Source organism: Branchiostoma floridae, chromosome 1 (genome assembly GCF_000003815.2).
Source record: "Branchiostoma floridae strain S238N-H82 chromosome 1, Bfl_VNyyK, whole genome shotgun sequence".
Classification (NCBI taxonomy): domain Eukaryota; kingdom Metazoa; phylum Chordata; class Leptocardii; order Amphioxiformes; family Branchiostomatidae; genus Branchiostoma; species Branchiostoma floridae.
The window spans coordinates 20,507,793-20,533,295 of record NC_049979.1 but is presented as its reverse complement, the minus strand read 5'-3'; the positions used below and the strand labels follow the sequence as shown (position 1 = coordinate 20,533,295).

Below are 25,503 nucleotides of genomic sequence, written 5' to 3'. Positions count from 1 at the left end.
TTGCAACAATACTTAATAGCTATACCATGTAATTTAGTACAAAAAAGGTTTGTTCCCATACACTGGCGGTTTGATTGTCTAATGATTTTTAATCAATGTGCTGACTAGAATTCCATTATCTCCATTTGTGACTTTTTTTCTTTTCTGTGCAGAGTATGCCTACAGCATTGTGAAAGTTCTGAAAGACAAAGTAAGAGTCTTTTAAGATACAGTTGTGCATGTATACTTCTACTTTGAATTGGAAATGACAATGAACAGCTACATTTATTCCTTTTTGCTTACTTTTCATGTGAAATTTGTTGATTGTGTCTGTTTCAAGGATCATGTCAATTTCAATCTTAGTAATTTGTTCATCTTCGATATTGTTAAATTCAGGACCTGTCAGTGAGAGCCCACTACTTCTGGCCTCTCTTGGCTTCATGTCAGCCTGACTCGGATATAGAAGGTGAGGCTTTCAGAGGGGTTTTATGATATCCTCTTATGACAACCTCTCTCAGAATCTATGGAATAACTGAACTGGTTTGTCACTACTATACCAATATCCTAGTGAAATAATTGTATGAATGACAGAGTTCTTAAAAAATGTTTCATATTACAAATGTGTGATTTAGATATCATGTGGGAGCTACTGTACTGTATGTTTTAAATTTTGGTTGTGATCTTGGTGTGTTTGTTGTTTTTGAGTAGTGATCTCTAAATGGCAAACTCATCATGTTGTGTACATACATTAGTAATATGTTCTGTCTGCTATTGTATACATGCACTACTTTAATGGTTATTTCAACCACAAACTCATACATGCAGATACTGGACAAAGTCTTGATCTTTGTCTTGCTGGGATGCTTAAGTGCAGGGCTCGAATTAACCACTTGCGCACCCCTGCCGCGCAAGTAGTTTTCTCTGTGCGCAAGTTGTTCAGAAAGTCAGGTTGCGCCGCGCGCAACTAGATTTTTTGGGTAAACAAAACGATCCTTAAGTTCCTTTGGTAAAAAATATCAGAAAATCTACGCCCTGTTTTTGGGATGTATGCCTTTGGTAAGCCCTAATTTTCCGCCAGAAACTTCGCTCAAAGTTCAAAATTTGCCGATTTCGGCCTCCATGGAGCCGCCATTTTAATTCTTGCGCAATCTCGCACTAACTCACATCTGAGACGCGAATCGCGAGAGTCATACTCCATTGGCCATTTTGGCGTGACGTAGCACGCCTGGCCGCTGCTATTGGTAGAATATCTGATGTCCCAACGCTGTGTTCGCGGGGAAAATCACGCAGCAAAGCGTGAAACTTTGACAATGTTTACAAAAACTCAACGACTGCCTAATGTCCTGATAAGTACATGTATAGGCTTATTTGGGAGCTTTTTTTTGCTTGTTTGGGACAATATTGTTGGTGGAATGCGGGAAAAACAACAGCTAGTGTGGCAATGACTATACTGGGGAGGGGCGCACGGTCGGCACTGTTCAACGGAGGTCGCGATTTTTTCACGGTTCATTGAGATATTATGTTTGTTACAGTCTTTATTTTCAAAAGATTGATAAATGGATGTTGTTTATTGAGAAAAATGCGCTTAATTTGCCCTGAATCTTTTTTTTGCTATATTTCTTCAACTGAAATGAACTGTTTTTACAGATAATGGATAAGTTACAGCTAATTCGGAGAAAGTAACAACTTGGAAGTGCGCAACCTGAAATGCTGATGGCGCAAGTTGGTTTTTTATTCAGGTTGCCGCCTGCGCAACCTGGCTGAAAAAAGTATTTCGAGGCCTGAAGTGCCACAGTTAATTGAATTGTTTGTCAGAAAAGGAAATTAAGATGAAGACAACCAGTCAACACTCTCTCCCTACAGGTGTAACATCAATCCTGAAAACTATGCAGGAGCTGGAGGTGTCAGCAGATGCTGATACGTGAGTGTTGTCATGTCCAGTCAACTCCACATGTACACACATAATCGTACCTCATAAGTTCCAACTAGTTCAGGAAGGTGTACCCTGCGCATTAGTCCTGTGAATTGCTAGATGTTGGATACATACAAAGTATGATGGGACCTTGCATGATGGTGATGAAGCTCCTGTCATACCATTATTTCTGCACATGTAATGCTCTGATTTCACTCTAAAAAATATACTTGAAAAGCATTGTAGATTTGCAACATTCCTACACCATTATCTTGAAGGATGTATGTGACATGTAAAAGAAATATTATAGATATTGCAATCTTTTTTTTTTTTGAATATGAAGAATCTCGCCATGAAATTGTCGCACTATGAAGTTCATTTACATTTTTTTGGGTTTTCCATTGTAATGCTACAGAAGTTTCAGCCACAAATTCAATCAATTGTAAACTCTTCACTAGTACTCACTTCATTCTCGTAACGCTGAAGAGGAGTGATGAATGTCACTCAAATCATCCAGAAGTAATCTCCGAATCTTATCCAATTGTAGAGATTGAATTATCGTAAGATGTTGTTTACCTGGATGTCTGACCTTCATAATCATATTTAGTAAATAACTTCCTTTTGCCCCATTCTAGTTATTCCAAATACCTGGTCCCTCTCATCAGCGAGTCAACAAATCTGTTGACAAAATTCCAAGTAAGTTGCATATTTTACATTGACCTTTTTTGAAATATTTCTAATTTTTATAAGAGTCTTCTGCATAAATTATACACAATGTACATGTTTTCAATTCAAAATGACAACAATGCAATACTCAGTAATATGGAGAGGTACAGAATGTGGTACTGTATTAATTAAGTTTTTTCCTTGTATTTTGGCAGGAACTTGGTATAAAAGTGGGTGAGGATGAGATTCTGGCACTTCTGCGCTGGGAAATACAAAACAGCCGTCTTGATGAGGCCTGTACATTGCGTAAGTAGTTGCTATCTGTATTTTGTTTAAATCAAGACATTAAATGAATGCTAATTTCATATTGGAACAATGTAGACAATTCAATTACAGCTATATCTAAGGCCCTATTGATCTGATTATATGGATTACATCAGCGCGCGCATCATTTTTCGGCCTTTCCCGAAGAAAGAAAAAAAGTCAACCATACAGCATATCATACAAAGCAGCTTTAAAATGAGCAAATATATACTATAGATTGCAAAGGAATAATTTTTTTCCGCATTTTCGCATAAGTTTTGGGGTTCCCAGTTGGAAACCAGTAAAGTGTCAGAGACCCATGTAGTTAACATAATTATCTTAACCTGAGGAACTATTTTTAGCCCCCAAATCTAAATTGAAGGTATGTCAATCAAGATTAGACATCCAATAAGGTACTGTATACAATATACAAAAGTTATACTTCATAGATTTTGTAAATGGATGTTTTTGATAACATCAACATTATCTTATATCCACTGTTATTATGAATTGATATGTGAATGAGGTGAAGACAATTGCAAGACAGTTACATCTAAAAGTTAACTGAACCTGTAGAAAGTAACAAATGGTTCTGTTTGAAAATGCCACCAGTGAGGGAGCATGGTGGGGAGAACATCGTGTTTGAAGCCTACAAGATGTCTCTCGTGGATGCCTTCATCACCAAACAGCAGGATCCACAGGCACTGGCAGAGGCAAGGAGAACTTTGCTTTTATTGTATAATCATTGTAGAAATAGTATTGTATTTTTTTCTGCAGATATATATATAGTTGATAGATGGTGCCAAGAACAAAATAAATGTTAATTCCTTTAGAAAGTACAAATTTCAACATGCCCATTTAGTGGTCTTATTCTAACATTCCATGTTAAACTGGCTTATGGTTGTACTAAAAACATCATTGCCAAGAGTGAATTACAGTAGCTTGTTATCTTATCTACAAGTTCTCTGTTGCCTGGTCACCCATTTTGAAAAGCAACGTGTACTTATTGACAACTCTGTCCAGAAAAAATAGGCATGAACTTCATGCCTGTATAATATGATGAAGGCCCCTGGTGTAGTTGTGACAGTTGCTCTTTCTTTCTGATTTGCAGCTGCTGGACATCGTCTACAAGTCACATCAATTAGAAAGGAATGAAGAAAATGGTAGGTCCTTACCAAAAGTATGCCCCTTTGCTTGTTTGATGTTGTAGCTTTTTTGTGTTATACAGTACTGTAGTTCAAAGTAGTCCTGTATTTACTAATATCACCGATGCTCCTCCCCATATCTTAGACCCAGTTGGCTACTTCCTGTACAACTTGCTGGAGGAGATGCAAGGAGTTATGGCTAAACGCAGGGAGGGGACCTTCCTTGAACTGTTGACCAGTCTCAAGGATAAGGTAAGGGCCTTCAAAGCGTGATTGTCCTAGATTGCCTGCACTACTGCTGACTTTTGCTAGGTGGTGCTCTTTGCTTTAAAGTCAACTCTATCTCAAACAGGATTTTTCCTCCCCTCAGGGTGTGCAAATCCCAGTCAACATTGTGAAGGGAATGGACAAGTTTACAAAGAGACATGACTACAGCCCAAGTGTTTTTGAGGTAACAGTCCTTCTTTTTCTCAACTTCAAATAGAATGCTCAGTTAAGCATTGTATTTCATTAACATTAACTAAATATGAGTTCATAGCATGTATGGCACAAATTTTTGTGCAGAATATTAGCCTCAGGCTTCATAAAAGGAAACTATGGCATACATTTTACAATAAATGTTATGTGTCCTCAAAGCATGACTTTGTGTCCCGTAAAAGGGAACATGTTTGCAGTACTGGCAACTTCTGCTAGGTGGTGCACTTAGTAAAGAGATGTTTTGCTCTGACAGGCTGCTGTAGCCTTGGCTGATGCCCCTCTGAGAGACCGTTGGCAACCGGAGGAAGGCATGTTCCAGCCAGATGAAGAGGGTGAAGTGCAGGTATAATGGGAAGATTTCTTACATCTGCTTAACAAAGTCTAAAACACAGTAGACATATGGCCACTGTGTCAATGGGAACAGTAGTCTAAGGGGCAAAGCAAAAATGTCTCACTACCCAGTTAGTCCATATACAGGAATAATTTGACAGTACTACAAAATAATGATAGAAACTTGATTTAGCATTGCATTTTATCTCACATCTTCATGTGTACAATGTATGTTTAATGTAGTTGAAGCATGTCGTGTCAGAAATAAGATTTCTGTTCATATTGTGTTTCCTTAAAGATGCTGTTTGAGAAAGGCTAGTTATTTTTTGTGTGAATCTTTTTAATCCAGTTGAACATGATGGAGCCAGAGAGTATTCAGCAGATTGAGTCCCAGCTTCGCGTTGCTCGTACAAAGGGCCTAACACGAAGGGCCGTACACCTCATGCGTATGCTCGTCAAGGCTAACTGTCTCCAGAACGTAAGTCAATATGTTGTTACCTGTGTAACAGCAGTTGGGCCTTATCCGCACTGATTTCCTTTTTGGTGTCATCTCAGGGGTGGAAGCCTTTTGTCTGCAATAGCCATAGTAATGAGAGATCTCTCTTTCTAACTTTGGGAAGTTTGACCTCCAATACACCTTGTCATACATACAATGTATCCAGTCTTTTCCATTAAAACATGTTTCAGTTTCAGTCACTTCTTTAATACAAAGCTAGATACAATAGGTTACAGGGTCAACTATGCTACTTGTCAAGAAAATATGTTGGTTACTTACAGTTGCAACCTGGTCATGAAGCAATGGCATAATAGCTATTTTTTACTCAGACAGTTTTGCAGGTCAGTTTATTAGTATATATCTTCTATTGTTTACTGTAAGCAAAATAATTTTCCCACAAGTTTTCCAGTTGCATTCACATGGTGTAAATATGATCTGTTTGCATGACCAGAATGTGGATAGAGCTCTGGAGCTGAAGAAGGAAGTGGAGTCCCTGGGAGAACTGCTGTATGCCACCAACTACCCCTCGCTCATAGAAGCCCTCTGCAAGGAGGGGAAACTACAGGAAGCATGGGAGGCAAACCAGGAGCTGTAAGTTGTGCTCTCCTTCAAATGGCACTGGATTCATCTGAGAAGACAGTGTCTTTACTGCACAGAGGATGTGTTCTATTGGCAACACCACAAGGGCGGAGCATTTCATAGTCTCCATTAATGATGCATACTTTTTGTACACAGTGTTGACAACATTTGCGTTCAGGCAAATCTTGATTATTGCTTGTTATGATAAACAACTAGAAGTGGTGTTCTTCGATACAAACAATGCTGCTTTGTTTGTATTCCTCTTGCAGGAATCGTAACTATCCCAGCTTTGTCTTGGATGGCTGGAAATACTGCTGCCTGGTCCAGCTGCTGGCTGAGAAGGGACGACTACAAGGTTAGTTTGACTACTGTCAAAGTTACAATAACTATAGCAGCAGAATGCTGTTAGTGTTAGCCCAGGGGCATAGTTGAAAAGTTGTGAAAATTTCTCTAAAATTGCTAAATTTGACACACTTGAGGTTAAATTTATTCTAAACAAGTATAGATATATGGAGGTATGTCTGCTTAGAATCAATTTTATGGCATTTTTGGCCATTTTCAGACCAAAAATGTGCCTTGGTATTGAAACCAAATGACCTGGAAGTTGAACTAAGGATGCCCATGACATTTTGACAATACACTGTAAATATTTATTCATTTTGGGAATTTTTTACTATTCTGGGTTCAAATTTTTTCGATGGTTGGCTTACACCAAGTCCAAAATTGCTTGTTAGTCAAAGGTTCCAAAAAGGTTAAAGAAAAGTTATGAGAGGTCATGTTTTTTTCTTTGATTCTAGATGCCCTGAACACCATAGATGAGATGAAGTCCAAGGGCATCCTGTCAGACTTCCGGCTGCAGAATAACTTCTTCCAGGTCCTGCACAGCCTGGCGGAGAAAGGGGACCTGGAGTCCACCAGGGCTCTGTTTGATAAGGCTATGGAGCTGGGACTGGTCAGGCCTACCAACAACCTGGCATCTCATCTGGTCACACCTTTCCTGTTGAAGTGAGAACTGATATTTAGTTCTTAGAATGAATGAATGTCTTAACTGTGCATATATGGCAATAACTTAACAAAGGAATAACAACAGTTCTGCAAAAATGATCTATCCTACATTTATACTACAAAGTAGATAAGGAATTTATGTCTGTTGGAATTATTATGAAAGAGATTACTCTAATAAAGTGTCAGTAGTTCTTTTAATTGGAAATACCCTCTTCAAAGTTGAACTTATATTGTCAATGAAATGGACTGCTTGATGAAGCTATACTTTGTGTTATTCTCCAGGCAAGGGCACACTCAGTATTTTAAAAATATGAGGAAATACAGTTATGCTCTATCTGTGCACTCTGGATGATATTCCACATGTACATGTACAGTATGAATGCCTAAATGCAAGGTACAGCATTGACTCACATATCTCTATTGAAAATTTTACCATTGAAGGGATGACTTGGAAGGTGCGTGGACTGCCATCAAGGATTGTGAGGAGAAGTACCGCATCATGCCACGGCTCCACGATCTGCTGTGTGCGTACATCGAGAAGGGAGACACAGACAGCCTGCAAACAGGTAGGAAAATGAGTTCACTAAAACACTTATCCCTGCTTTAACCCTGAAGGTGTTGTGGTCCCTCTCAGGAAATCAGCATGTTAAAGCTGCGCAGATGTGAAGACAAGGCATTCTTTCCTATGGGCAAGTAATATTCAGGACTTTGTGTGCCAGACAAATTTCACCTGCATCACCTATTTTTGGTCCCCTTTGGTCACTCTAAAGCAATGTTTCATAGGTGGCTTTGATAGCTGACAAAAAGTCTTTACAGAGTTTTCTACTAATTCTTGAACTTTTCATTATACTTAAGCATCTCCAGAAATTTCAGTACACCTTTCACTGTAATGAAATGTGAAATTTCCATGGTACAATGACAAGTTTGGTAGTTATATTTCCATTTTCATGATATTGTAGCAGCAACAATATTAGCAGTGTACTTTCCATGGTGCTGAAACACCATCAGCAGTAACAGTGTACTTTTCATGGTACTGAAACACCATCAGCAGTAACAGTGTACTTTTCATGGTACTGAAACACCATCAGCAGTAACAGTGTACTTTTCATGGTACTGAAACAACATCAGCAGTAACAGTGTACTTTTCATGGTACTGAAACAACATCAGCAGTAATAGTGTACTTTTCATGGTACTGAAACACCATCAGCAGTAATAGTGTACTTTTCATGGTACTGAAACACCATCAGCAGTAACAGTGTACTTTTCATGGTACTGAAACACCATTAACAGCTACAGTTTTTCGTGGTACTGATCACCATCAGCAGTAATAGTGTACATTTTATTGTACTGAAATATCATCAGCAGTAATAGTGTACTTTTCATGTGAAACAGTATACTGTTACGCACCATAAAAAATAACAGTGCACCTTGCAGCATTGAGAATTTCTGTCTTGTGGTGTCTTTGGCGGCATTATTTATCAGTTGAACAGTGTGTAATTGAAGCAATTGTTGTGAAGTGAATATTGTACCTATTCTCCTGTGTACTCAATGAATGATTATCCCCCCCCCCCCTTATTCCCCAGCTATGGACTACATCAGTAACAGTAAGGGTGAGATGAACATGCTGTATGACCTGGTCTTTGCCTTCCTGTCCAAGGGCAAGTTCAAGGAAGCAAAGAAGATCATAGAGGTAGGAATAATGATAGAGCAAGAGATATGCCTTCCAGAATTATCATCCAATGATTGAGTTGTTGCAAAGTTGGATAGCGGGACCCGTCACCAAGTACAGCACATCCTCATCAGATACTTTAAAATTAAACAAGGTTTGAAGCTAGTTTTGCAAAGGTTAGGTGTGACAGGTCCTTAGGTGTGATATAACCCGCCTATGCAGCTGGTGTGTTAGGCCAAAGGGTAGTACTGGCCATACAGACAGAATACTATCATGATAAAATTTCTTCAAAAATGTAATTTAGATATATGTATGTCAACACATGTTAGAGTTCCTAATAGTATTAAAAATCATTGTTAATCAGTTAAAAATTATGCTATTAAGACAAAGTACTGTGTGATTTTTTGATCAAGGATTATTGTGTTTGTAGAATTTTGTACATGAAGTAAATTGGAAGAAAATACCACCTTAGTGAATGCCACATGTTGAAAAGGAGATTTATTTTATGTATAAAATATTGAAGTCAACAAACAAGCCAGAAATGTTGCTTGCTTAGCATGTACAGAATATAGCAGCTTCAGCCTGATAATGCTTGATTGTTATTATTCAGACTCCAGGGATGAGAGCATTGGACCAGAGACTGAACTGGTTTGCAAACCTCTGCATACAGAACAACATGGTGAGAAACTCCTACTATGCTGTAATGTGTGACTGTGTGACTCTATCTGACTAATGAATATGATAATGATGTTTAAACTTCTATAATATTTTGCTCTGTGAAGGGTTTACAGCTTGTTTGATTTCCTAACCTCTTGCTTACTGTATTCCTATGTTAAGTTACAGTTTTTCCATTGCTGACATTTATTTTTGACAGGGGGAAGCCCTTGAACAGTTGGTTATTCAGACCAAGAAACTGTTTGGCTGTGACCGAGACGTAATGTACAACTACCTGCTACAGTACCATGGTAAGTGTACCATTGATGAATTTAAAGGTAAAGATCCATAGCCCTTTTAGGGTCTAGCCCATGTGGGCTGATACAAGTAAATCCTATGTCTATGGCTCAGTATTGGAAGGTGGAGCCCAACCATCTCCTTCTACTGCCTTTTACATCCCCACAGAAGTCAGGTACCCATTTTTTACACCTGGTGAAGCGGGGAAAGTCCTGTGAAGCGTATCCTATAGCATGCAAATATAATAATTATACCTTAGAAGTGTAAATTACAATTTGCAGATGCATTAGGAGCCCAAGAGCATATACTAATACCAACTATTTCTACCATTTCTATGTTTAATTATACTATTAACAAGTTAGGTTTTAGTTTTACATGGCGCCCTTCCCCTTCTGTTAGTAATGATGACGGCAAAATAGAGAGGTAAATAAAAGATTTGTGAAAAGATAACTGTGATACTACCTTAACTGTTTCCTCCATGTAACTGTAGACCAGCATCAGGAGGGTGAGAAGGCAGCCCATGTGTGGACCATGATGCAGGAGGAGGACCTCCTGCCCCAGGACGACACCCTACGCTACATGGCCAGTATCATTCACAGGAGCGGACAGCCCCTCCCCGCAGACTTCCCTGATTGGATAGCAGTGCAACAGGTACATATTGTACCCATGTCTGTCAGTCATTTGAGGACTTTGAATTTCAAGAAATTTTCCCAACCTTGATGAAGCTTTATCTTGGAATCCAGATATATGATAAGTGAATTGGTTGCTTGTTTGCATACATATGATACAATGTTGATAACAGCATGGTATTGTATGTTACATTGCAGTCTCAACATTCTGTGTAGCTATCAGACAAAATTAGCTCAAAACTTTAGGCGTGTTGTTGAGAGCCTATTTGAATGGTAGCCTGCCAATCAGTCAATAGTAACTTCTTGAAGACTATGGATGCCACTGCCAGTATTGTAGGTAATATACAGTCAAACCTGTACAAGTGACCACCACTACATAAAGATCACCCGGCAACCACTTTGTGATGGTCCCAATGACACAAGCATGAGAAATCATGTTCCCTAAGTGGTCTTCTTAGACTGTTTTCATGCTTTCATACTGACCGACTGAATCTACTGTTCCAATTGGTACCCCACATTGTATTATAGGGTTTGCATGACAATTTTATAAATGGCCTTTTTATTTTAAGGATTCCACTAGTAGCTCTGACAGTACCAGCAGCTCAGAGAGCGATGATGATGATGAGAAGAAGCAGGCTGTGTACTGGAAGTTGAGAGTACGAGCTAGACCTCGACAAACGCCAGCTCCTGTACAGACGCAAGAGGTTCAAGCCGCTAGCGACACGCCACAAAATCCAGCACTCATCGAAGCTTTGAAGCAGGCCTTTGCTGACCAAGTAAGTCATGAGCACTTTTTATTAGATTGTTTTGCGTTAAGATTCATCCTGTGAAGCTTGAAGGCTTAAGCGGCATGTGATAGGCATTTTGAGGTTAACAGTGGGTTTTCATTGCTACATGCTATTATTTATTGACACGTCATTTTGCAGTGGATGTCACCATTTGTAATCATAGGACTTGATTCACCATTGTATCTTGAGCCAGATATTTGATTTTTTGATGTTAGTGATAGACAGTGATTTCAGTTTGAAATTTTTTATTTAAAAACGAAACAAGAGAAAATGACAGATCAATATCACTGTCAAACCAGTCCCACAGTTTTTCTCAGGTTGTGCTGAGCCACTACAAATTCTAACACATCCAATAAGATATGCTTTGTACACAGTTGTTTGGGTGTTATTGAGTAATGTTTGTGAATGATGTGCGTAGGATGCAGATGCAGCTAATGCAGCCCTAGCCCAGGCCGAGGCCCAGGGTGTGCCTCTCAGCTACGGCATCCTGAACAAATGCATCATGACCAACCTGTCCAAGGGAAACCTGGAGGAAGCAGAGAATATCAAAAAAAGGTAAAACAGATTACTGTTACAGTGTTAGGAATATGTTGATATTAACCTGCTTGATATATCATACCCATTAAGATAATGTATAGTATTATACCCATTATGACTATTGTATAGTGGAACTCGTTGCCACCAAGTACAGTAGGGGCATCTTCATTAACTCACCACTTGCAGTACAATGTAACTAGCTACTGCCAAGCCATTTGCCAGAGAAGTTGTTGTGTTATGGCAAAAGGCATTTGGACCAGCTGTACGCAGTTGTGAAAACATAATCAAGCTGCATGAAAATGGTTTATTTTAATGAATCAAATCTTGCTGCAAAAATTGTTTGGTGTTTTGAAACTATCATATTGTTAAATGGCATATTCTTTCTTGCCTCTGCTGTGTAGAATGCTGGAGAGAGATCCAGGGGTTACGTTCACTTCAGGCAACATCAGAAATAAGTTCATCATCACATATGCCCTGAAAGATAGAGCACAGGGTGAGTTTGTCCAGTTTTGTTTGTGGTACTCTTCTTTGTGACCGACTTTATTCTGCTCCTTGTTTTAAAACACACCACAGTTTTCTGCATGTATATATGTATACAGTGGATGAAGGTTTCAGTGGCACACACACGGACTATATATATATATATATTATATAGCATGTATAGAATGACAAAGGTATATTATATAGCATGGGTATAACATGACAAAGGTCGAAAAGGTTGGAGTATTTCCAATTAGCCCATGAGATTATTGTTTCTGCCATGCTTGTACATGTGCTTGGACATGTACCTATAACTTAAGATCCTTCTGATGGATTTGTTTAAAATTTAGCATGTTGGTAGATATTGGGGTCCCAATGATGGATGGCAATTTTAGGCAATGTAGCAGTATTTTCAGTTAATGCAGAATTATAGAATGCTTCCCCTCTTGGTCATGAAACTTGTGTGGCACTGTCATAAAACCATCTGTCACCTAATTTGTTGCCTGTTCAACACAAGCTCTTGCTGCTCTCCTGGTAGACATGACTGTTTTCTGGAAATTGTTATTCCTGGCAAAGACAGTACCAAACACTTAAGCCCACATGACAAACACCATAGTTACCTCATGGAGTTTTGTGTCTAATGCACTCCGGTTTCCTTTTTCAGACGCCCTGAAAATGTTGGAACAGATGGTCTCTGATGGCCTGGCTCCAAACAAGTTAACCGCCAAGACGTTGATGTACAGCATGGCCAAAACTGGGGACGTGGAGGGGGTCAAACAGGTGGCACAGCACCTGGAACGGCTGAAAACACTGCGAGACTCCGTCCCGGAGTACCTTGTGGACAATCATCTTTTCACTGCCTACCTGAAGAGGTTAGTCATGGACGGTTGGTGCGACCATTAAGTGTGGAACTCATTACCACTGAGTACAGTAGGGACATCTTCACTAGACAGATTTTAACAATGCCTTCACCTAGAAAAAAGATGTAGATGTACTAACTAAAGGTTAAGTCATTTTGTGTAATTTAACCAGTTGCTGCCACGCTGCTTGCCTACAAAGCTGGTGTGTTTTGCCGAAGGGCACTTATACCGGCTATACAGATACAGATGCTGATTTTTAGCACCAAAGAACATTTACACCAATTATACAGGTACAGGTATAGAACTCCAAAATGTTTAGAGGAAGAAGTGTTTTGTGGATGAAAACTGTGTGTATGAACACAGTGGCAACTCCAAAATGAACTCTGCAATGTAGGTACGTTTTAATCTTTTAAAGTTCATAAAGATTTACAATGTCTCATTGTTTTTGTAATAACTTTTTCCCTATGCTACAGTAATCAGGTAGAGGAGGCCTGTAACCTGCTGGAGTCGTGCATGTCCGAGTCGGAGGGTAGAATACGAATGATTACCCCTCTAGGCGAGCTCATACAAGACCAGAAGGGTGATGCTTTGGACAAAGGTAAGATTTCCTTTCAGTATCTATACATTTGTACGTAGGCAACTCAGCTGCTTTAGCGTATGGTGAAAATTCTGTGGTTCAAGAAGGTGGCAGTTTGAGCCTCGCTTTTTATGACTGTTAATGGATTTTATGTGTCCTTGTGCAATTGTTGTATAGTCGGTGAGCCTTGTCCATATTTGTTGCCAAATCTCTAAATTTTCTGAGAGTTGTGTGAGAAAACAGGGATTATCCCCTGCTTATGTCAAATCCTGAAAAAATTAGAATCCCGCAATGATCAAGACAACAGTGTCACTGATGAAAGATAGTGGATGCTATCTGAAACATCAGACCGTTTCCAAAATCAAAATCAGTTGCTCGGGTGAATGCTTTTTGGCATATCTTCTAACCTTCGTTGACGGATCAAGACAAAATGTCCTTTTTAGCTTGCAGACTCATCGTTCAATCAGTTTTTCTATTTTGTATGGATGGGGATGTAAAATTGTTGATATCCTGCCAGGGGGATCTTCATTTGTTACTGCAATGTGAATACTGGCACCTCTTTACAATGTAATACTTGCAGATTTCTTTATGATTTTGCACTCATGTATATATACACTTCTCCATCACAGTGAGTGCCACTATAGAGAAGGTAGCCAGATTCTTCAACCGGTACGAGCCAGTCGTGGACCTGTTCCTGGCATATGTGGACCAGAACAAAGTAGAGGAGGCCAGACATCAACTTCAGGTCAGATATGCAGATTTTAACCATTTCTCTCTTTGTATTGTAATGTATTCATCATGGGTTCCAGTTTTCACTTACTTTTAGTAACTTGCTAGGAGTGCAGACATTCCTTGCAGATACGAAAAATAGTTCTAAGCTCTGGCGACTCCATGAAATATTTAGTTGTCTTGTATGTCTCGTATGTCTAGTTTACTTTTGGTTCATCTATCATGCAACTGAGGTTTTCATTAACAAATATGTTTTTCAGTTATCTAATCAATCGCCTCCAGTTATCAATCGCTTCCTGCACTCCACCCTTGCATGATGTCCTATGTTTAAAAACACGAATGTTTAAGAACATGCAAGGGAGATGCAGAAAGAACATCATCCAATCCATCATAACCAAAAACGTTGCCAATTCTGCCCTTCTTTTGAAAAACGCATGATGTGTTATGACTGCGATCCAAATTGGGTGTGTGTTGGTGTGTTCCTTTTTACAGGCACACACCAACAAAAACAGACAGACACAGACAAAACAAGGACTCCGCACACAGAAATAAAACACAAGGATTTTGCTAGAAATAGACAATGAGGGCAATGCAAGGGAATGTATTTCCCCTTCTGCACAGTTTAGGAAACTGGGGCAACGTGTAAAACTTATATCTACCACTTTGTCTGAGCAGAGATTCCCAGCTATTGAAGAACAGTCGGACATGATTGTGGGCCATGCTGTGTTCTGCAGTCAGAGGAAAGATGTAAGCAACATGTTTTTATTGTCATTCACCATACGTTAATTGAATGAAGACCTTTATTGCACATTTTTGCCCCACTGGGCTAAGTACAGGTCACACGGTAAGAATCACATATATGTAACAATGGAAACAATCATACACATCTATATATGCAGATGTGCGTCTAATCTATTCGATGACATTCGACTTCCTCTTGCTTCTTGGTAATTGCATAAATGTAGCTAGCTGTATGGTTGGTTAGAGTTGGTTTATCAAAAGCTGTCAGGAATATAAATTTCTCTTTATATACTGTTCATCTAAGGAGATAAAATCCCGTGTATTCAATTGTTGTTGCAGTAAAAAATATATATATGTTTGCAAATGGTATGACATGAAAGAAAGCTACAAATACCTGAATGTTATTGTAATTTCTGTTGCAGTTTTGAACACAGGTAGCCTTCTATGTGTGTGTTATGTTTAACTCCTGGCTGATTAACGGTTTTTGCCCCTCCTGATGCAGTCGGAGGCCATCAACAGACTGATTGATGTTCTGCCGAGCTTCAGCAAGACGCAGCCCTTGTTCTCCTTCCTGCTTAGATGCCACTGTAAGTCTATTATTAATTTCACCAAGAAGGTCATGTTTTGAGTGACTGTGTATGTCTGTGTGCAAACAACTCGAGAAGTCTGGAAAAGGTCATTATGATCTTTTGGTACCATGGTAGATGTTGGCAAAATCAAGAAACAGTTAGCAGCATGACTCCCGGCTTTAACAGCTTGTGTTTCAGACATGCTATGGTCATGAATTTTTTGGTTTCAGGAAGAAGTGACGTAAATTTGGGCTTTTTTTTAACTGCAGAGCATTCCAGCTGCAGACATTGAAACAGGATAGGTCCAGAAGGAAAGAGTGGATTTTCATGATTTTTGACCCATAGACTAAGATGAAGATAACATAATGTGCAAATTAGAACTCAAACTTGCTACTCATGATAAGTAGCCAATGCACACCTCGTGCTGTATTTTATCTGTAGGGTGTCACTATCAACATAACTTGAAGCTTTTTGCCACAGAATTCCTTGAGACCAGCTTCTGTCACATTGATTTCTACAGTTCAGAACTACAACTGTATAGACCTTTGTAATATTCTGTATGTTATGCAATGTCATCACTTAACTTGCAAAGTCAATGTTTGTATAAAAAAACTGTACTACTCTATTGCATTGTTCTGCTTGTTAAAACTTATACATCTCATAACAAGAATTCATTTTTCTGTTGCTTTTTTCCCCCCACCAAGATGAAAAAGATGATGCTGACGCATGTTGGGCAACCTACCAGCGCATGCAGTCTGATGGGGTCGAGTTGGACGAACTCTCGCAAAAAAGACTGGCAACAATTCTCAAGAAACATGGCAGAGATGTGCCATTTGAAGAACCACCAGTAAGAGAATTACTACATTTCAAATGACAAAGTTACAGCAATCATAGTTAAATATACATGTAGGAGCTGAAAGAATTCCTTAAAATAGTAAAAGATCAATAATTCAGTATCAGCAGAATTCAAGCTGCCAAAAATGATGTGCTGAATAATCTGCTCACAATCACATCAATTTTATTCAAAAGTGTAATGTAACAATTAATTCATATTGACGCATGCTAAATTAAGTGTAGAATTAGGAATACAGCATTGTATTGAAGTTGAAAGCTACAGGATATTTCAAATTATATACACTGTATATCAAACTTATATATTTCTTTTTTGAATGATTTCTTGCAGGAGAGCTTCAACTTCTATAAGAAGAAGCTGGAACAGAGGAGACTTGAGGCTTCAAGCTAGTATATAAATTACATTACAGATAACTTGAAATAGTAAACGGGTAAGAATCCACTGTGAAGTGTTACAATTAAAAGCACTGGTTGCATAATGAGACCAATGACTAATTACTAAGAATTAAACAGTTCTACATTACATAATATGTAATAGAAGTATGGAAATTTATTATGAAAAAAAAATACACACAATTGTATGTACATTGTATCAACCCTGTATTGGTGTTGTAACTATGAAAGCATTACCTACATTCTGTAGTGTATACTCTTACAGACAACAGCACGATTAATAGGGTAAGCAATGAACAATTGAATCTGATGACAGTAACATACAGTTGTTTGAATGTATTCCTCTCAAGAACGTATACACTAAACAAAGGTTAGAATTACAGAGATTCTCTTTTTTAAGTTCAGAATGTTCTCATGAGAGAATAAACCTGAGTTTTTTTTTTGTCAAATGCCTGAGGATTTTTTTCTTTGTTACTACATGCATGACTTGGCAAACCATTGAAAGGACAAGACATATGCGGGCAGTCATAGCAGTTAATACTCAATAAAAATTGATTTAGCGTACTTTCACTTTGCCTTCTATCTATAAACACCTGACAATGGCTTTACCTATCAGAAGTCAGGTGATACAATACCACATTGTCAAGCACTCATACATGTCACCCTAGAGTTTCAGTATCATGCTAAGACATCCCAAAATATTTTGGTTAAAACAAACTGACTAGTCTACAGGTTCAGCAGGTATTCCCTACACAACTCTTGGTAATGCTGCAAGGGTTTGATTTGAACAGACGGGTCCTTGGCACCCTCGTCCCAGCCCCTCATACGTAACATGGCCTGGAACTGTGGAGACTTCTCAAACTCCACTGCCTCCTGTTTAGTCATGGGTCCTCCCTGGTGCACCAGGGTACCCTTACTGGCACTGGACAGTTCTAAGATTTAGCAAAAATAAAAATAAAGTGGGTTAAAGTAGTCATAAACTGGAACATGCCAACTTCTACCACAATTGAAGACCTTTAATGTTACCTTCTTTAAATTTATGTATTAAAATTGCTACAAGGCCGGGTATCCTAGGTAGCAATGCTGATGTTGGGTGCCACCAAACATACATACATTATACAGTAGAACATTTACATAGAATAAAGCTGAATTGCCTAAGTTGTCATTGTGCACAAGTCTTCCTGGTGAAGAAAACCCATAAAATTCATCCATACCAGATAACAAAATTCCATTCATTGTGAAAGCATAGTACGTACGGTCGTAGTATGCAGGTTCCTTGTAAACACGGTAACGTTTTGCATCAACATGGCCTCTAACAAAGTCTGTAACTGCTGCGGGAAAGCCCAGCTCCTTCAAGAAAGTCTGACCAATTCTTTCATGGTGCTGGACACCCAATTGACCCATCCTCTCCAGGTTCCCCTCCATGCCTACCAAATGGCCAATGTCGTGTAGGAGGGCACCCAGGATCACCTACAGAGTGAACATTTAGAAACCCTCATTATTACCTCCATGAAAATGGAGGTTACCGTATTGTCTTCGGCCTCATGTTTGTATTGTTGTGTGTCTGCAGTCATTTGAACTGTGACAGTATGTGAGGTGGAAAATTGGCAAATTAGGAAAGTCAGCTTGGTCTAAATCCAAATTTGGTCTCACAACAAAAAACTTGTAATGTAACTTATAACCCTCAAAGAGAAGGTATAAGAATAGAAGTGAAATTCTTTTGATTACATCCTGGAAAAATTGATGACCAAAAACAAAAGAAAGCAATTTGATAAGACACAACTGAGTGTCATTTTGCAAAAGTAAAAAGGGGAAGTGATGGTGACTGAGGCAAATTGGATTTTAAGACAAACATATCCTCTTCATTTGGACATGGACGTAATATAAGATGTCCTTGATGTGAATTACATCATCTCCCCTAAAAAAAGTTATTGTAATCTCAAAGCAGATGTTGGGAGCTTGGAACAGTTTTTTTCACCTCCCAATATCTCCTTGGTGATTAGGTTCTCCTAATACATGTAGTACCTCTGTAGGGAACCCCTCCTGTTCCGCCAGCATGGCACACTGTACCATGTGTTCTGTCTGGGTCACGGCCTCACCGATATAGTCAGACTGTCCATGCTTCTGGTACAGGGAGAACACAGCTTCGAGTTTCGTGTCTACATCAGATTTGGACATTTTCCTGAAAGAGAGATATTACAGTCAGTGAGTGAGTAACGTCAATTTCAAGGCACTGACTTTGTGGCAAAACGCTTCAGCTATGCAGGATTACTTTCTGAATTGATTTGAGGTAACGTTAACGTTAAATAAGTCTCACAGGCTTGCCTTTGACAGTTTGTTCCAAATACTTCGTTAGCCGCTGCCCATTATCACCACCACGATATCTGCATCCAAACATCCAAAGTTCAACCAGAGCTCTATGCGCCCCCCTCCCCACGTGTCGTCTGCTGCAAGCTGCATGACCTTTAACCTAGTTCAAGATGGCGGCTTTGGCGCATGCGCTCTATGGTCATATCCATAGAAACAAGAAACTTTGTCAGATTTCAATCACAGACACGCCTGGTGTTCGATTTTGGCGCTTTTTGGTGAGATTTCTGCTTCTGGGAAGGACGAATTTTGTTCAAAAGTGGAGGTAAGTTAGAGGAGTCCCTTATTTCGCCTGTGATATGGACATTCTGCTTTGTTTGTGCGTAGACGTACAAGCAGCGTACGTAAACAAGGGAAGGGGGAGGGCGAGGGGAGGGAAATTTGTAATACTAAGTAAAACGGTTTATACCGTAACAGCTCACTAACATCTATTACTTACCGACGTGACGTTCCAAAGTGTAGTGATGATAAAAACCATGAAAAAGCATACTGAAATCCCACGTTACACAATTCAGTTAAAGTAACTGTACTGTAACACAGTCGTGTTCTGAAATTGATATAACGGTCACGTTTGTTTTAATTTTATTGCAGAGTTCGTGTGGTTGGTGAGACATGGCAGACCTGGACGATGGAAGGCAGGTCCGCCCTACAGAAACTATCAACATCACCGTCCTCAGGTCACGGCATCTGGTCAGTCAAAGCAAGTTGTTGTTCCTTCATGATGTGCTACCTGTGTTTGCAAGTATACAAAAGTAACGGGTTCCGCACTGGTGTTCCAGTGCTGAATCGATGGGTCGAATCGGCCTCAGCACTGGTTTTCCAGTGCTGAGGAAACGTCAGCACTGGTTTTCCAGTGCTGAACGGCCTTGTTCCAGTGCTGAAGTTCCCTCAGCACTGGAATTCCAGTGCTGAACCCAATACGAGCACTGGATTTCCAGTGCTGAACTTCTCCGAGCACTGTTTTTCCAGTGCTGAACTGCCGTCAGCACTCGGGTACCAGTGCTGAACTCGCAGCTGAGAGGCGGCGAGCCAGTTCAAAGGTCATTCAGCACTGGTTACCCAGTGCCGAAACCGCCGTCAGCACTGGAACCTAATGCTGATATACTAAAGTAACGGGTTCCGCACTGGATTTACCAGTGCTCAGGAACTTTTCAGCACTGGAAGACTAGTGCTGTAAAAACTTCAGCTCTGGGCTTCCAGTGCTGACGTTTATAAAGCACTGGAACGTCCCAGTGCTGAACATAATGTTCGTGTAGCATACGCCCGTATCTGTAATATTACAAAAATAACTTATTAGAGCCCCATGAGACCTTGCCAAGCGGACATTGACACTACAGGAAGACAACTATCAACTGTACAAACAATAGGTAGTTATAATTACAGGTTGACAACACATTCTAATTGTGCGGCAAAGTAGCGTCTTTTTTTTTTACAAACAATAAGTAGGTACGGGTAGACAACTATCACCTACTCTGTGTGTGGTAAAGAGCTCACTTGTTTTGTTTTTATGAACAATAGGTTAGTTACAGGTAGAAAACTACTAGTATTTGGAAATTCAGTGCCGATTGTAGTCTCAGCACTCGGTTTCCAGTGCTGACAGGAGGGCTTCCAGTGCTGAAGCTGCCTCAGCACTGGATTTCCAGTGCTGACGCCGGCTCAGCACTGGACTTCCAGTGCTGACGACCACTTCAGCACTGGTGTTCCAGTGCTGACAGAGGAGACCGTTACTTTTGTATATTTGCCTCCTCTTTCTGTCAAACCTGTACATGTAAATGTTAAAAAAAAATGACAATCTGGCAATAATGTAAGCTAGTCTGAATTAATACTAGTACTTTCTCGTATTCAAATTACTAAAAAGCAAAATTTTTAGATAATCTTTCAGAATTTCTTTTCTTTCACTTTGTAACCATTTTACTATAATACTAAAAGTAGTCTGTCTATCTATGCAAAAATAAACATGTGCACAATATATATACATGTAAAACAGCAAATGATACATAAAATTGGAAAGGATAACTCAAGTTCATCAGTTCTTTGATAGCTTTGAGAACTTAGCCTGAAGAGAAAACTCAACAAGAATTTTCTACATGTAACACTACGTCTGAAATTCTACTTCTAATTCTGTATTCATGATTGCATTTCTTCCACTTCTAAGCTTGTATTCATGATTGTGTATCTCAGAAAGGGTCGAAGGGAGATGTCCTAACATCCCACGTGAAGGCAGAGTTTGGTACCACGTCTCTGGGAGAGTCGGCTAAAATCGAGTCCTCAGGGGACACTGCTGCTGAGTACAACTTCAACTGTAATGTCCAGTGTGACTTTGATGGGCCAGAGGGACTGGACAGTATCGCACACAAACCTGTACTTTGTGAGTACAAATAAACAACTGTGTTCTGTTTCTGTTCTATGAAATGCTGTATTACTTTTGGTCTATTCTTTAAATATGTATACAGTACATATTGTATAACAATGCTCTTTTACATACTGGTAATTTTTTTTGTTACACTTTATATTGTATGTTCATATTCATAAAACATTCCTTTTGGGCAAAACATAAATCTATTCTTTAACCTGACAAGAGATATTTAGAAATTAGAAGTGTAAATGAAAGTTTAACCCAGTTTCTTACTGTTGTCAATTTCTTCAAATAGAAACAACACCTTTAAATCGATCAACTTCTATTTTCAGTGACTGTGATAGAGGTTCTGCCAAAGGAGAAGAAACAGAAAGAGGAAAAGACGGTGGTGTTGGGACAGTGCACAGTAGACCTGCTACCGCTGCTGAGAGGTGAGTTGTAACCTGTCTTTCCCCCAAGATCTAGGATATAACTTAGATGACAGTGTTTTTTGTTTTTTGCATTAGGAGTACTTACAATATTTCAAGATGAGGATTGAGATATATCATAGTAAAATGTTGGAGAATCACTTGAAGATAGACCTACTAAGGATTTTTTAAATGTTCATTGCTACATGTAAAAGGCTGTTTTAATAATCTGTTGTCACAGTTACATTGCTCATAAGAAATCCTACCTGCCATGTTTCCCATCAGGAGAGATTCGACACAAGGCAACCCTAGCACTGCACCCTGTTGTTGGGTCTCCACTGGAAAACTTACCAACTGATTTGCCAAAGGTAACTTTTGTGTTATGTCACTGATGTTACAATCATTATGGCTCTGTAAAATGCCCAAGACATAGGAGCTACTTTGTTATTCTTAATGATAGTGCAAGACAGAAAATACTTTGCTGTCATCCATGATCATATTATAATAATTTGTCGAATATGTTGTATAATGGACATGACTCCTACAAAATAACAACTAGATGTACTAAATACACATGTACTTTTATCTTATGACATATGTTGCTCCACTGACTTCCTACATTATACATTACAGAAACCAATGACATCACTAATATATGTAGCTGAGTATTTACCTCAGTGACATCACAAATACATTGCACAAACCTGAGATTTTACCTCTCTGATGTCACAGATATGACAGCATTATCTGTCAGACATCCCAGTGTGATAGTTTTAACAGTATTATTAGAACAGAAATATACCTGGACGAGTAGGCTGTGGCTCCCAATTTTGTTATAGAAACATTTCTGAAGAAAGCATGGCTGTTTGACACTATGTTTCTCCCTACCATTAGCCTGAACTGGACATCCTGGTGACTGTACAAAGCCCGCTACTGTATGAGGAGAATCTCGCAGACACCAACCTCCTCCGAGTAACGGTCGAGTCAGGGTTCTCCCTCCCTGACTCCTGGACCCCGACACCAGCCGCACAGTTCAACTACACAGTCTCCTTGCCACTGCCTGTTACAGCAGAGGTTAGTATGTGCATGGGATGTTCAACTTTGGTACTCATTTGGCACATCGCTTACTAATGCCCTTGACATCAACATGTGATCTAGGGCATTTGAACATTGATGTATTGAAAGAAAGAATAATGTGCTGGCCTGCAAAGTGCTCTTTGTTTCAACTTCCGCAATTTATTAACGGGGGCTGCCCTAAGACGGTCCCCGTCGTAAGACGGTACGGATTTTTTGCTGATCTTATTATCCATAAGTACACCGTGTTTGTTGCCACTGACTATGCTGATTACAAAGGTAAATAAACCAAGTCCATGCACACAGCTTTAATTTGCATTCCAAGTATACTTTAACATATTTATTTCATGTTTTTTTAAGAGCAGAATTCTAACAGTAATGTTGACAGTGCTGAATCACTGCGGTCACCGGCCTCTGCGTATTGGCGGCTCGTGTCGCTAACTATACGAACTCATCCAAGCAGTCACACAACTGCCATGATACACATAAATAAAGCTCCATAAAACACTATGAATATGGGTCTTCAACTGTTTGTTGAGTAGAAAAGTAACCAAAAGGAAGCGACATAAACATTGCCACCATTGTACTCCCAAGGGAGTGTGGCCGTGAAGGTGGCAGACTAGAGAACGCTCCAAAGATTTATTTGACTGTAACAAATGATTCGTGCTGTCTATGAAAATAAGACTTGACAGAGAGATGTAGATGATATTTTCATATAATCAGACAGAGTTTTGTTGATGTTGGCGGTGTCGTTTTTTCGTAATGGTTTTTTTAGTCGGGCATTCACAATCAGTGCATTCAGCCCGTTGCCCGTAAAACATCAGCTGGATTGTTCTAGGTACAGCCTTCCTCATGTGAGACAAGAAGTACATAAAGTCACGATTTTACTGTCAAAAGAAAGCTAAAATATCTTACTATTAAGTTTTTTCTGTGTACTTAGATTTACCACTTACTTCTGAAGAGAGCAAAATATTAAAAAAAGCGTACCGAGTTAGGCACACTGTCCCGCGTAGCACAAAATTGGAAGGTTACATACACGAAATTGTCTCTCAGTGTTTGCCGCTTGTAACACGCAGCGCGAAAGGTTCATGAACCACATGAATGCATTTCTCATTCAAGTATGTTGTTCAAATCTATGAGTAAAAAATTCAGTCATCAAAATTTGACCACTCTCAGGCAACTAGCGATGGAGCGCCATGAGTTTGAGCGCAAGAAAAAGCGCACCGTGTTGGGGCACCTCCCGTTAAACTTTAATTTTTTGGCCTTGTTACCCAAATTTGCTTTGATTTCAAAAAGAAATTGAATGTGTAATGAGAAGAAAAATTGATTGTAATTGATTTTTAAATGCATTTTGAATGTACAGTATCTTGTTTGCAACCATTTGCCAGTTTGAAAATTAGACACCATATGTCAAAGAATCTTTGCCATATCTAAGATTCTAAGTATTTAGCTGTGCATGCTGCCAGGGATACAATTTGACAAATTACTTTCTGCTGTGACTATGCTTGTCTTGCCATCTAATATCGTTCTTACCATCTTGCCCTATACACTAACGACATGACCATTGTAGAGTGAGGTGCCTATGGTGGCCTGTAACGGTGTTCTAGTGCCTGGTTACAAACTTGTCTCCAAATCCAACAAGAAGTGCCCACAACGTTCAAAAATGTCCTCCAGTACCAAACGCATGGTAATCACAATGGCTACAAAAAGCATGGTTGAGTGATCCTGGGTGTTACTGCTTTCTCTTATGGACAGTACATGTCACAGCACTTGCAGCAAACACCAACTTTTTTGTCATTGGCACCCATTTTTTTTGCACCAGAACCTGCCAGAACAATGATTCACAAAGGGAATGTCAGATGCAGCAATGTTACATCATTGTTTCATTGTTGCAATCACCATTGAATTCACAATGGGATTTGAAAAACATATCACAAACACAACTCTGATTTCCCCTTTAAGATTTTGCAGTGCCTGGATCTCTCCAGCAGTCACATTTTCACATTTTGTAACTTTACTAAAAATTGACCAAACACAAAATCCCACCGTCTGACACCAACTTTGGTTTGAGGCACAGAAACTGCATGTATATAACCACATAACACATACCTGATTATGCCTTCAGTACTAACTCAATTTCTTTAGTCCAGCTAATCTGTCGCATTGTTTTTTGTTTTAGAAAGAAGTACCAGTGGTTTTTGCCAATGGCCTGCTTAAGCCAGGACAAGAGAAAGAACCACCGCAGAAGAAATGGATGACAGTTCCGAATTCACAGAGTGGAGCTAGTTTCATTCCAGACAGGTTAGTAAAACATAATCTTTCATTAAAGCAACATCTTAACTTGATTATATTGTTGAATATTTTCTACAATTTTGATTTTTTTTTTTTTTTTTTTACTCAATGGTCACCACGTAACAAGGCCTGAAGGCCACTCGATGTTACGGGTTACATGATTGGAACTGTAACAGCAACTCTTCGCCCTAGGTCAGAAACATCATGATCGAGACCAGCCCAATTGCTCACTATGAGTGAGGACTAACTGACCCAATAGGCGAAGCAGGGGTTACGAGGGCTGCTCGGGAGATTCCCTACCCCTATTTGATTGGAGTATTTTTGATAGTTTAGCCCAAA

General features: G+C 39.4%; 3 protein-coding genes across 11 annotated transcripts in view; 2 read left to right on the top strand and 1 right to left on the bottom strand.

Moving 5' to 3' along the window:
- LOC118428244 (leucine-rich PPR motif-containing protein, mitochondrial-like) overlaps positions 1-17,202 on the top strand; it is a 23,798-nt gene extending 6,596 nt beyond the window's left edge. Inside the window, exons 12-40 of the mRNA XM_035838253.1 lie at positions 153-190; positions 376-445; positions 1,843-1,900; positions 2,527-2,587; positions 2,773-2,863; positions 3,473-3,573; positions 3,972-4,023; positions 4,151-4,257; positions 4,376-4,456; positions 4,736-4,825; positions 5,162-5,290; positions 5,760-5,899; positions 6,157-6,242; positions 6,685-6,892; positions 7,334-7,458; positions 8,477-8,583; positions 9,173-9,241; positions 9,437-9,527; positions 10,004-10,164; positions 10,712-10,918; positions 11,349-11,485; positions 11,869-11,960; positions 12,612-12,819; positions 13,281-13,405; positions 14,014-14,129; positions 14,789-14,860; positions 15,357-15,441; positions 16,128-16,270; positions 16,607-17,202. Of these exons, the coding sequence (XP_035694146.1) occupies positions 153-190; positions 376-445; positions 1,843-1,900; positions 2,527-2,587; positions 2,773-2,863; positions 3,473-3,573; positions 3,972-4,023; positions 4,151-4,257; positions 4,376-4,456; positions 4,736-4,825; positions 5,162-5,290; positions 5,760-5,899; positions 6,157-6,242; positions 6,685-6,892; positions 7,334-7,458; positions 8,477-8,583; positions 9,173-9,241; positions 9,437-9,527; positions 10,004-10,164; positions 10,712-10,918; positions 11,349-11,485; positions 11,869-11,960; positions 12,612-12,819; positions 13,281-13,405; positions 14,014-14,129; positions 14,789-14,860; positions 15,357-15,441; positions 16,128-16,270; positions 16,607-16,666 (3,110 nt within the window). The 3' untranslated portion in view covers positions 16,667-17,202. The remainder of the gene's footprint in view (positions 1-152; positions 191-375; positions 446-1,842; positions 1,901-2,526; positions 2,588-2,772; positions 2,864-3,472; positions 3,574-3,971; positions 4,024-4,150; positions 4,258-4,375; positions 4,457-4,735; positions 4,826-5,161; positions 5,291-5,759; positions 5,900-6,156; positions 6,243-6,684; positions 6,893-7,333; positions 7,459-8,476; positions 8,584-9,172; positions 9,242-9,436; positions 9,528-10,003; positions 10,165-10,711; positions 10,919-11,348; positions 11,486-11,868; positions 11,961-12,611; positions 12,820-13,280; positions 13,406-14,013; positions 14,130-14,788; positions 14,861-15,356; positions 15,442-16,127; positions 16,271-16,606) is intronic.
- Positions 16,425-19,144, bottom strand: LOC118428300 (2-amino-1-hydroxyethylphosphonate dioxygenase (glycine-forming)-like). 2 transcript variants are annotated; one of them, XM_035838329.1, is made up of 4 exons: positions 18,994-19,144; positions 18,694-18,850; positions 17,925-18,138; positions 16,425-17,600 (listed from the first exon to the last, which is right to left on the bottom strand). In XM_035838329.1, exons 2-4 carry the CDS (start codon positions 18,844-18,846, stop codon positions 17,395-17,397), a joined length of 573 nt encoding a protein of 190 aa, XP_035694222.1. In that variant the 5' UTR covers positions 18,847-18,850; positions 18,994-19,144; the 3' UTR covers positions 16,425-17,394. The 2 variants fall into 2 exon arrangements, with proteins under 2 accessions (XP_035694222.1, XP_035694231.1); XM_035838338.1 differs by having other exon boundaries at positions 18,986-19,138.
- LOC118428254 (cilia- and flagella-associated protein 70-like) overlaps positions 19,131-25,503 on the top strand; it is a 21,386-nt gene continuing 15,013 nt past the window's right edge. For 7 of the 8 annotated variants that reach the window (XM_035838291.1, XM_035838298.1, XM_035838314.1 and 4 more), the window contains exons 1-7: positions 19,131-19,300; positions 19,627-19,725; positions 21,217-21,403; positions 21,724-21,822; positions 22,084-22,166; positions 22,693-22,872; positions 25,052-25,173. In XM_035838291.1, the coding sequence (XP_035694184.1) occupies positions 19,648-19,725; positions 21,217-21,403; positions 21,724-21,822; positions 22,084-22,166; positions 22,693-22,872; positions 25,052-25,173 (749 nt within the window). In that variant the 5' untranslated portion in view covers positions 19,131-19,300; positions 19,627-19,647. The remainder of the gene's footprint in view (positions 19,301-19,626; positions 19,726-21,216; positions 21,404-21,723; positions 21,823-22,083; positions 22,167-22,692; positions 22,873-25,051; positions 25,174-25,503) is intronic. The other variant, XM_035838275.1, reaches the window with a different exon arrangement.